Source organism: Geotrypetes seraphini, chromosome 1 (assembly GCF_902459505.1).
Source record: "Geotrypetes seraphini chromosome 1, aGeoSer1.1, whole genome shotgun sequence".
NCBI classification, from domain to species: domain Eukaryota; kingdom Metazoa; phylum Chordata; class Amphibia; order Gymnophiona; family Dermophiidae; genus Geotrypetes; species Geotrypetes seraphini.
The window spans coordinates 29,850,755-29,863,286 of record NC_047084.1 but is presented as its reverse complement, the minus strand read 5'-3'; the positions used below and the strand labels follow the sequence as shown (position 1 = coordinate 29,863,286).

Genomic DNA, 12,532 nt, shown 5'->3' with positions numbered 1-12,532 from the left:
TAAGACTCCACCAGAAGCGGGTCCTTACCAGGTTTAGGTAAAACTGTTATCAACGCCCGATTGGATCCCATCGGAAACTGTCCCCCATCCACTGACTGTTGAAAATAGTTTCGCAGCGGGTCCGCCACATAGCCTTGGAGTATCCTATAGAACTCCCCACTATAACCGTCCGGGCCCGGGGACTTACAGAGAGGAAGAGTCTTTAGTACCCCCAATACCTCCTCCCGAGTAATTACGGTGGCCAATCTGTCTCTATCCTCCTCTGAAAGGCTCGGTAGGGGTAGAGAGTCTAAGTAGTCTTGAATCTGAACATCCTTATCCACCACCTCCGCCGAGTAAAGGTTACTATAAAATGTAACAAAAAGCCGTTCTAAGTGGGATTGTGCTGTCACTAGTCGTCCCCCGGCCTCCCTGAGAGAGGTAATGGAAGAAGACCCCCTCCGCGCCCTAGTTAACTGAGCCAGCATTCTACCCGGCTTGTTGCCAAAGCGATGTAACCTATACTTATAGTAAAAGAGGGTCTTTTGGGCTCGTTCATGTAAAAGGGCATGGAGCGCCGACTGCGCCATCTGAAATTCCCGTTTATGAGATCCCGTAGGGGACCGCAGGGCCAAAAGCCTGCTCTCCCTAACCTTGCGCTCAAGGGCCAGAATCCTGGCCGCCAACATTTTCTTTTTACGAGCGCAATATGCCAACACCGCACCCCTAAGCACCGCCTTAGCTGTTTCCCAAAAGAGACATCCATCCCCAATATGCTCCCCATTGAATTCTGCATAATCTCGCCACTGTTGCTCAAGGAAAGTTTTGAATTCAGGGTCTGAGTACAATGCTACAGGAAATCTCCATTTACCCCCTCCACCCTGTTGGCCCCCTGTCAAGTTCACATCCATCCACACCGGAGTGTGGTCAGAAATGACCAGCGCACCTATTTCTGAGGTATATACTGCTGAAAAGAAAGAGCGAGACAAGAAGACAAAATCAATTCTAGATGAAGAATCATGTGCTCTAGAGGAATGTGTGTAGTCTTTTTCATCAGGGTGCAGAGTTCTCCAAACATCCACCAAATTCAAAGCATCCATCCACGCCCTTAGCCCATTGTCAGATCTACCCGACGGCCGGAGGTCTCCCCTGACAGAATCCAATACGGGATCCAAAACAGAATTAAAGTCCCCCAAGAATATCATAGGGACCTCCGGCGTCAGAGAGACGGACATCAGAATCCCCAAAAGTTTCTTGTAAAAGGCTCGTTGGGCACTATTGGGAGCATATACTGAGACCAAAAGCACCGGCCTATGGGATAGCTTGCCCTGAACTATCACATAATGGCCATCTGGATCTGAAATAATTCGGGAATGTTCAAAGGGTATCGCTTTGTGGATCAGTAAGGCCACCCCGGCCTTCGCCTTAGGGGAAGAGGCTGAAAAGCATTGTCCTACCCACGACCTTTTCAATTTACCATGTTCTACTTCACTAAGTTTAGTCTCCTGCAACCCCACAATATCTGCCTGGTGTCTTGCTAAATGTTGTAAAATCTTAGTCCTCTTAATAGGTGAATTGATTCCCGAAACATTCCACGTCACACAGCGAACTCCTCTCTTAGGGGACATCCCACACAAAATTCATGTCCACTTTCAAACCATAGAAAGAGAAACTCGTTGCCAGGAGTCCCAGCCCTCCCCCTAGCAACCAACCATCCAATCCCCTTTCATCCATGTCCACGTCAACACCACACACATCCCCTCCCTCCCCCCCCCTCCCAGGACCCTCACAACCCCTCCCCACCCTACCTCCCCCCTTGAAATACCACCACCACACCATGGAGGGCTTACAGAGGCCCAGTCCCCCTCCCCCGACCCATATAAACAGTGCCCCAAATATTCCCATCTCTAAAGCACAACATAGTAAACCAGAATTTAACACATAAATATGTCTATTCCCCATCCCAGCTAAGTTAACAAGCCCAGGTGTCCTCACCGAGTGCAGCCCTTAAGCCCCTTAGAAAAAACCCATCTAGTGAGTACTGATAAGCCAGCACTTAGCATATGAACATAGTCTCACAGACCCTAGAGCCATAGAAACAGCATACATCAAGGCAGTCCCACTGAAAGCCCTGGAAAGGGGCTCACCCGTTCTTCAGCAGCCTTAGGCCGCCAGTCACTGGACGCCAGGAGCCAGCGCGCCCCTTCAGGTGCGAGCAGCCAAATCAGGATACCAGGCGTTCAGCTGCGCGCGGGCCGCCGCACTCGTGTCAAACACTACAGGTTGTCCATTGTAAAGAACCCGAAGTTTGGCTGGAAATTGTAGGGTAAACCGCAACTGTTTCTCCACCAAGATTTTGCAGACGGGCGAATAGCCTCTCCGCAGGGCCGCCACCTGCGCCGAGTAGTCCTGAAACAGCAAAATCCTATGGTTCTGGAATAAGAGTTCTTTCCGTTGTCTAAAGTTCTTCAACAGCAAATCCTTAATAGCAAAATTCAGGATGCGTATGATCACTATTCTGGGTTTAGGTGACCCCTCCTGCTTTCTGCCCAGTCTGTGAGCCCTCTCAATCCTGAGAGGGCCGAAGGTAGAGGCTAAAAGCAGCTCCTCCGCTAGCCATTTTTCCAGCACTGTATGTAGGTCAGAATCCAGCACAGTCTCTGGGATGCCTACCAAACGTAAGTTATTTCGCCTGGAGCGATTCTCCAGGTCTTCCAGCTTGTCTGATGTGCCTTGGACTGTACATTTGAGCTGACGCAGTTCTTCCTGCACCAGAGTGAGGGAATCTTCGGTAGTGCTTACACGCTGCTCCACCTCAGTCACCCGGTTATTAAAGGTAGTCACTGAGGCTGAGAGTGATGCCAGGGATTCGGTAACCTGATCCAGCCTAGTCCCCAGTGCCAGAACCACCGCCTCCGTAATTCGTGCGACCATGTCCTCGCACGTGGCTTCCGCGGTCTCCGGGGCGCCCGCCATTTTGTTTTCGGCCCCCACTCCCGGCTTCGGTTTTTCGCGCTCCTTTCTGCCGCCTCTAGTTGCCATCTCCGGGGTTCCTTTTTGGACAAATTTGTCCATATAATTGCTGGCTGGTTATGAAGCAATTTGGGGTATTTTCGCATAGAGAATCTTGTTCAAAAGGGCCGGTGCAGAGGGAGAACAGCGGAGCTCAGGGGAAACACGTCTTCCCTGCGCTCTGCACGGCCACGCCCCCCCTAGGCATGAGTTTTAAACATGGGCGTCCATGAAATTGTGGCTGCGTCTACAAAGTGACGTCTACGTCCTTTGGATGCCTAAATACCAATTATTGCTTGGTAAGACCCTTAATCATTAACTACTTAGATTGGATGCCTAAAGCACACCTAACTTTAGGCATGTCTTAGGCACCCTATATAGAATTGGGGCCAATATGTACATTAGACCCTGAAATGAAGGAAGATCCAAAAGAAAAAAAATGTAATCAATCCTGCACATACCTAAGAATGAAATGAACCAAGGGATTTATTTAAAAAGCTATTCTGTAGATAAATCAGTCAATCTCAACTATCAAAGCACTGGGTCTAGCCCACAGCTCTAAAAATGTTTGTGTCTGAGCTGGCTCATGAAGAACATACCTGTCACCATTTAATAATAATAATAATAATGGTTTATTTTTATATGCCGCCATACCCGGGAGTTCTAGGCGGTTCGCATCAATCAATGGAAGGATATCCCTAAAAAGTGCCACATACTTTTTTGTTTTGTTTTTTGTACCAAACCTTTTCTTTTATTTTTAACAAAAATGATAAACCACTTTCCTGATAAAGGCCTATGTAAGATGGTAACGTCCATGGTTTGGGCCAACTACTGAAATAACTTTCTCTACTTTGTTTTGAAGTTTTCCAGGAGCAACGTCTCTTCGGAGATGATGAGCAAAATTTCTACATCTTTTTTTTTTTTTTTGGTATAACATGTTTATTGAGGTCAACCAGAGTAACAAAAGGCATACAAAAGGTATATACAAGAAAAAAGAGGCAAACCAAACTCGGCATTGAACAATGCAATACAATACAAGCAACCATCTAACCTTTCCACTTTGTAAAAAGTAAAGAGGAAAAAGTATCTGTATAAAAAGAAAATTCCTTTTTAAGGCTTATATATAGATACCATAGGTAGTAAAGGAATCCAATCTAAGATATATATGTAATGTTGAATGCTCTATTTTTAAAGAAACCTCAGCATATACTTGATTGGGAGAGAAACATAGGCAAGGAATTATCAAAAGATGATTGGCAAGTTTGTCCAAACAAACTTTATAACAACAGTTTCAGCAAATATGAAGAATGGATATTAACTGCTCTGTAGAAGGTACCTAGCTCAGGCATTTACCTCAGCATTTTGTTTTTGAAGATTGAAAAGTTCAGTCTGATACAAAGCAGGAGCAAATGGATGAACCTCTGGGAGCTGGGCCTTGGGATGCATCAATGCGGCCAAGGTCTCTGCAGGATCACCTGTCCGGATCGCTGAATTAATTCTTTCAACAGCATCAAGCTCTGGAAGATGAGAGGAGTGAAGTTAAACTCTAATCTGTCTAGTCTACTAGCTATGAGTAGAAACCAATCTGATAACAATTTAAACAGTAAGTTGTGGCCTGGATTGAACACCCTTGGAAATCAGGATACTAGGTTAGTATGGCAATTATATTGTTTTGATAAGTCCCAAATAGTTTTCCTCATTCAGATAGTGGAGCTCCCATTGATGCCCTCCCCAGACCATCCTACACCAAATCACCACATATTGGATACAGACTGTGCAAGTCTGTCCAGTACCTGCCTTAGTTCTTTAATTAGAGATCCTCTATGTTTTTTCCATGCTTTTTTGAATTCCATCACTGTTTTCCTCTCCACTACTTCCCTCTGGAGGGCATTCCAGGCATCTACTACCCTCTCCGTGAAAGTCACCCACATTATATCTATATTAGTGGTGTCAGGAGTCTCTTGAATTCTCATTTACTCAACTAAACACAATCATTATTTTCCTCACATGCAACCCAGAGTGTATTGCCTTGTTCATACAGATGGATTTTTCTTGCAGGACATTTAATGAGTATTTAGTTGGTATTAATTAATGTGAATTAAGAAGAGGAAAAGAAGCATGAATTAGTCACAAAAAGGCATGCCACAGCCTGCAGGAAGATATTTAACATAGAAAGTTCTATGCAAGCAGCAATCAGACATCACTCTTGGATTATCATCACAAAAGTGACAGTTAGCAAAGGTAGCTAAGCAGCTGCAAACATTCACCCCTCTTCCTAACAGAAACCCTTCAAAGTCTACAGACTGGCTAGAAAGCGCTTGTAAAAATTAACCAGTATCTTATGTTCAGGATTTTGTCAACACAGGGGCAGATTCACAGCATCTCCATAATCCTGTACTAGAAGCACCGCATCAATATTCTGCAGAAGGGCTGGCCTGGACCGACCAGTTAACCATTTCCAGTGACTATAACCAAGATTTGGATACAAGGCATAAAAATGGTAAGCCAACCACTAGAGAGACTGAATTTAATAATACCAACAAGGAGCCAATCCAGCACAAAGATTAAAATTTAGATAGATCAGACAATAAGAACAATGGAGTGGCCTTCCACATGCAAAGAATCTTTTCCAGACGCTCACTGAGACATGCAGCAGTGTGCACCAATGACAGTCTGTTGAAATTGTTTTAGATGGAAAGATAGAGAAACAACTAACTTAAGTTACAGTCTATATCAGGGGTCTCAAAGTCCCTCCTTGAGGGTTGCAATTCAGTCGGGTTTTCAGGATTTCCCCAATGAATATGCATGACATCTATGTGCATGCACTGCTTTCAATGCATATTCAATGTGGAAATCCTGAAAACCTGACTGGATTGCGGCTCTCAAGGAGGGACTTTGAGATCCCTGGTCTATATCTAGTTGTATGCATTTTGGCAAACTGGTAACTGTCAAATCCAGCGATATCGGAACACAACATGCTCAACTAGATAATGCCATATAACAAACTGAGACAAGTAAAATGAAACCAGTCACTCTGATAGCACTTATAAGTGGGGCAGTGAACTTCAAGCACCCGCAATTTTCTGGTGTTTTTATGGTGACAGGTCAAAAGCGCACACTGACAACTCAGTGCAGACAACTGAGCGCAAGGCGGAAGCGCGCCGAAGAAAAACAGTATTTTAAAGGGCTCCGACGGGGGGTGCCACTTTACTTAACAGAGATCGCGCTGGCATTGTGGGGGGTTGTAACCCCCCCACATTATACTGAAAACTTCACTTTTTCTCTAAAAAAGAGGGAAAAAGTTAAGTTTCCAGTAAATGAGGGGGGTTACAACACCCCAAACCCCCCACAACACCGGCACAATCTCTATTAAGTAAAGTGGGGGGGGGAGGGGTGTTCCCCACTAACACCCCCGTCATAGCCCCTTAAAATACTGTTTTTTCTCGGTGCGCTTCCGCCTTGCACTCAGTTGTCTGCGCTGGGTTGTCGGAGTGCCTTTGTCGTCGCGCACTTTTGTCTATGAACTGTTTTAATGGGGTTATGAATATCATCACTAGTTCACATAAGCCCACGGAAGGCTGTTGTGAGTTTGGGTGTCTGAAGTTCACTGCCCCACTTATAAGCAATATCAGAGTGACTGGTTTCATTTTACTTGTCTCAGTTTGTTATAAAACTGGTAACTGTGACACTGAGTAGAATAGCAAAAAAGAAAAAAAAAAAAAAATCGACTGTAACATGGATTTTGATTTGTAAACAGATGAAGTGAAAATCTCCTTTGCATGCGAGAACTTTGGGATCAATTCTCTGGCTCAAAGAAGCAATGAAGTGTAGTTTGAGGGGAGAAGGCACAAGATTAAAATGTTTTACTCACGAAGCCTGTGAGCCTCGGCTTCCTCATTGGCAATACTAACATCCCTCTGCACATCACCTTTGTCGAGCATAACGGGAACACCCGCTTTCTAGCAGACCAGGAAAAAAGGAGGACACTTCAGCATAATACAGTATCAATAACACCTGGATGAGCTATATAATGGGTTCTATAAAGAAGCTGAAAATCAACCAGAGATTTGTTTTTCTAAACCTTTTGCTTTACTCTCCCTCTCCTCAAATAGGAACAATTTCATGAAGTATTTTCTTCAGGTAAAGCAAGTTTTATATACAGAATATGGCTGTTGTAAAACGACATGGAGGGATATGTACAGCTATGTAAAAAGTAGGCAGGCAGCCTGTTTTCACTAAGCTCCTGCTGTTGCAGATTGGGTGTAAAGGAGCATAGTTGTGATATACGTATTTTATAAAATATAAAAAATATACATTAAGAGTTCTTAAAAAAACTAAAGTGCTCATCTCTAATGAAGTCACTAAAGTAACTCACTTTATCTATGTAAAAAAAAAAAAAGTTCCTCAGAATCAGGAGAGAACTAAAAAAATTATTTTTCACCACTTTGGTAGTTTTGGGGTTAACTCCCAAGCAGTACATAGAAATATAAGATAACTAAAAATAAATCTCTGCTCAAAAATATCTAATTCTGAGCACTAAAAGGGCTCGAGACTATGACGGGAGCTCAAGGCAGCCATTTCCTGTGAGCGATCTGCACGAGGTAGGAGCGTGGGAAGATCGCTCCTGCCCTGAAAACCCACTAGACCACCAGGTAAGGCTTAAGGGGGGGCTTACAGGGCTTAAAATAGCTGGGGGGAAACAGGGGTTAAGGGCAGAACTGGCCCGAATATTATTCGCAGTTTTTTTAATATTCGTGTGTGGGCTCTGCCCCTAACCACTGCGAATACGGAGGGGAAAGTGTACTATTAATTATTCCTATAGTGCTACTAGAAGTATGCAGCGCTGTACAGAGTCACAAAGAAGAAAACAGCCCTTGCTCAAAAGAGCTTACAATTTAAACAGCCAAGATAGACAAACGGGATGTCATGGATACAGTTAGACAAACGGGATGTCATGGATACAGTTAGACAAACGGGATGTCTTGGATACAGTTAAGGTTCCGGTTAATCAGCTGGCTGGGATGGTAGGCAAAGGAATAGGGTCAAGAATTAAAGGCTATATAAAAAAGGTGGGTTTTCAGTCTGCTTTTAAACAAGGTAAAGGAAAGGGCTTGACGGACAAACTCAGCTAATTTATTCCATGTATATGGGGCAGCTAGATGAAAGGAACGAAATCTAGAATTGACGAGTTATTTTGGTGACTTCATTCAGATGGATATACTTCGTTTTCAGATGCACATTTTTATATCTTAATCTCCAGCTCTGGGATTGTTTGATGCAATTATTTTATAGACTATGTACATACACAGAGTCGTACTGCTACAAAGCTACTGGAAATGATGCTGGGAGCTTGTTTTATGTAAGCATACACACATCTATGTTGCCTTCATTAAGTATAAGCCAGGCACATTTCTGGAAACTGCTACAGGGACCCCATTATGAAGTTACCCCTCGTGTGTGCATTTATGCAGTCATAACATTTTGATTGGAGATTTTGAATGGTTCCATAACTGACTGATGATCTTTATATTGCACCAGGTCACTTGGATTAAGTGGCTTTGTAACAGATTTTTTAATGAGAACTATTTTATCCAGCAGCTTTTTTTATGTTTCTATTAGTTTTGCTGTACAGACTGCACTTTCTATTGTATTTACATTTTCAATAGTTTTGAAGTCATTTTTTAAAATGGTCTTTGTTAAACTTAAGTTACACGTATGTTGTGTCTAAAAAAGAAAACTATAGGGGTCAGTATTCAGCTGCCATAGTAAACACCCATTGCCATGGTCAAAATCTATCTGTCCAGACAGCAGCCATCACTGAAAAAGCAGTTGGTGCTGGAATTTATCCTGATAGTGGCAGTATTCATTCTGTTATCTGTCCTAAGATATATGGGTAAGTTCCAGAACTGCTCTGGCTAAGCCCCAGCATTATTCACCCAGTGCAGAGGCAGTCTACAAGGATATTCAGAGACACTATATGGATACTGCATACAAATATGCCAGTCAGTAGCACTTATCTGGAGAAGTGCTTTAGCAAATTGACCCTACAAATCTTTTTTTTAATTTGATAACTTTATATGGGAGTAAGCATTGCATATGCACAAACCATGTGTCTGGAAGACAAACTGAACTCCAGGGTTCACTGAAGAATTTAATTAATACCATATTTTTCACTCCATATGACACACTTTTTTCACCCCCAAGCCAATCATGGAGCAGCGCAGGACTAGGCAGGAAGTGCAACGGTCACGTTCCTGCATTGTGCGCCACTCTGCAACGAGAACTGCTGGACAGAGATCACGCTGGACCACCGCCAGTGGACAAAAAGGTACCCGGGGGAGGGGGGGGGGAGATTGCTGGCTGCCTGCTTGCCACTAGGATGTTGGCTCGAATCTTTGGTCTGATGTATTTTGGTAATTCTGATGCTCATTAGTTATTATGCAGATGTATTCCTAAACCAGCACCTATTACTTGCAGCTAAGGATGTTTTATTAGCTGAAACTGTTTGAGTCTTCATTTTTGTGTGTGTTGGATAGCAATCTGTTCATTTCTCTGACTGTCTAGTAACAGGTACAAAAGTTTAGATCTGGTGTTTTTCCAGATTCTATTTTGAAATGATCTTTGTAAGCCCCTTCTTTGCAGAATATGCAGATAATGTTCTGCATATTCGTGGATTGTTAGCTCTTTACTTGTGTGATGCAATTTACCATTTGGTTCAGAATTTTTTTTCTTGGGTTTTCTTCCTCTAAATGTAGGTGCATCTTATGGTCAGGTGCGTCTTATAGAGAGAAAAATATGGTAAGTAACCAATTAGGGACAAAGCACAACTCTCCCCCAGGTCAATAAGGTCTAATACATGGTCTCTGAAGACTGAGGTACAGTCAATGCAAATCTGTGGTATGGCCACATATCATATGTTTACTAAAATCAGATTAGTTGGTGCAGTCTTTTAATAATGGCAACAATTAACAGTGGCAAATACTGACTACTTCTAAAAGGTTTTAATAGATTTTCTGATTTTTTAATTCAGGATTAGATATTCTCCAGGATACAACTCATAAGCAGTGCTGTGGAGTCGGAGTCGATGAGTCGGAGGAAATTTTGGGTACTGGAGTCGGAGTCGGAGTTGCCAAACAATGCACCGACTCCGACTAAATTTAGATTGGAATTTTAAAAAAGCAAGTTTAAATGTCCCAATTCACAAAAAGTTATAATTAATGACTTCTCTACTGTAAGAATAAAGACCAATGCATGCAGTGCCTCACGTAACCGCAAAACGAACACGTGCTTCACTATATGGCATGCAATGCACAATTCGGAGCACCAATACTTATAAATGTATTCTCCCTTGTTGTTGTTTACAACTTATTTCCAACGTTCAACAAAGGTTTTCAATACCTCGTTGGTAGAAATCACCTGGTGTAGACTCGAAAAATTCATCCAACCAAGCTCTCTCACCATACGCACAACATCTTTTTACACGGATGAAGATCTTGTTTCACGCGCGGGGTCGTTTGTTTACCGGGGCTAAGCCATTCCTTACGCTGCTTCATATTGATGTACAGGCACCATTTTTCGTCGCCAGTAACGATTCGGTAAAGAAATCGTTCCTTGTGTCCATGAGTTGAACGGTGACGAGCAAGCAAACCAGCGGAGATTGTGGCTCGTTGATTTTTGTTATCGTCACTTAAAGCATGCGGAACTCATGCTCCACACTTCTGAACCTTTCCCATCGAGTGAAGATTCTTCTCTATAGCAGTGTGAGAGCATTCCATTTTCTCTGCCAGTTCCCTTGTCGTTTGACGAGGATTTTCGTGCAAAAGTTGGTTTAATCGCTCTTCATCGAACTCAACTGGACGGCCAGAACGAGGTGCGTCTTTGAGGTCAAAATTTCCATTTTTGAACTTGGCATACCAATCACGAGCGATTCTTTCAGCTATAGCACCCACTATATACACAGCACAAATGTTTTACAGAGTTTGATTTTGGTTCATATAGATAAGCTTTGTTTTTGTTCCCAAAACAACCAAATAATGTGTTTTTATCTTTGAACTGGAAAAGTTCCTGTTCCTGATGTTTATGTCTACAGCCATTTGATTAATTAATAAAAAAATTAATAAAACTTTGTTTTCATTGTGTTTGTCTTTTGCTTAAACTGTTCAATACAGTAGACTGTTGGCTTCCCAGCCAGTAGTTTCTGTGGTAATGTCATGTATGTTGCCTTTCTTTCCTTCAAGGAATGTATAAAATACTTTTGCATATTAATACAGAGGAGTCGGAGTCAGGGAGTCTGAGTCAGAGTCAGAAGTACAAAAAACTGAGGAGTCGGAGTCGGAACATTTATCTACCGACTCCACAGCCCTGCTCATAAGGCACTCTGCATTGTTAATTGATGTGTAATTTGTTTGTCCAAGGGAAGTGAAACACTTTAGTGGCTAAGGAGACAGAGCAGCAAACAAACTGATCCCTAGTCTAATTCCAGCACCCCCAGTTACAAGAAGTTGATTGAGCCACAGTCCCCAGTGTTCTGCTATCTATGGTGTGCACATTAAAAAAAACACCTCAAAAGGAGAGAGGCATCCTGCTCTTTTGCAGTTACAGCTCAAGTCACAATCAGGGCTGATGTCCTAAGCCTTTATTTACAACTACCCAAGAACTCTATTCCCTATGTGATATGGATTGGCCACTGTGGAAGTTAGATTGACCATCAGCCTGATCCAGTATAGCTATTATGTTCTTGTATGTCCTTCTCATTTAGTCCACTAATTGTAGCAAGAGTCCTAGCTGGGGATCAGATACCACAGTTTCCTATAGAGCCCTTCAATAACTGGCACGGAACCTACCCACTAGATGTCCCCACTGAACAACTGGCCTTCCCACACCCCTGCTAGAGCTGTGGACCCTGCCATTAGAGTACCCCATCCAGGATAAGCAGAGCCTTAACAGCACTGAAGTGGAGCTACTATGCATTTTGTTTCAACGTGTAACTAGTATGCTGAACCAAGGGTCTTCCATCTGCTCCCATGAAGTCTATTGCAGGAGATACTGAATAATGTTTTCAGCACTTCCTCCTCCTCCCTGCTCTCTGCTGCCTCCAGTCAGTTAGTTTATGTGTAAACAATTTTTATTTTCAATAATAAAACCCAACCAACAAATTACAAAGACTGAAAAGGATCACTTTTTTCCCCAGGACTCCCACCTGTCACAGAAACTGCCGCTGACCACTGCGAGGCAAACGAAAAGCCTCATATTTATCAAGTAATAGGCCAGCCACCAAGAGAGGAAGAGGACAGTCCACATAGGACAAAACCTGCCTCCAAAAACATTTAATCTTCATACAGGACCAAAAAGCATGGATGAACGAATGGGGTTGCTGTGAGCATTTAGGACACATAGGTGAGGCTGTGAGGCTCCTGTAGCGCAACTCGGTCAGTAAGCACCATAAGTCCTTATAGAGGCCCAACACTGTAAACCCATCCTCCAAATAGGGCGCTAGAAACTCCGCAAATTTGTCTGCAATAGGAAAAGCTAAAGCATCTAA

The 12,532-nt window shown here is 43.0% G+C and overlaps 1 protein-coding gene across 3 annotated transcripts in view; it reads right to left on the bottom strand.

Moving 5' to 3' along the window:
• IQGAP2 (IQ motif containing GTPase activating protein 2) overlaps window positions 1–12,532 on the bottom strand; it is a 511,872-nt gene that overhangs the window by 189,270 nt on the left and 310,070 nt on the right. For 2 of the 3 annotated variants that reach the window (XM_033929310.1, XM_033929311.1), the window contains 2 exons: window positions 6,863–6,950; window positions 4,345–4,508 (listed from right to left, as the gene is read on the bottom strand). In XM_033929310.1, the coding sequence (XP_033785201.1) occupies window positions 4,345–4,508; window positions 6,863–6,950 (252 nt within the window). The remainder of the gene's footprint in view (window positions 1–4,344; window positions 4,509–6,862; window positions 6,951–12,532) is intronic. The other variant, XM_033929312.1, reaches the window with a different exon arrangement.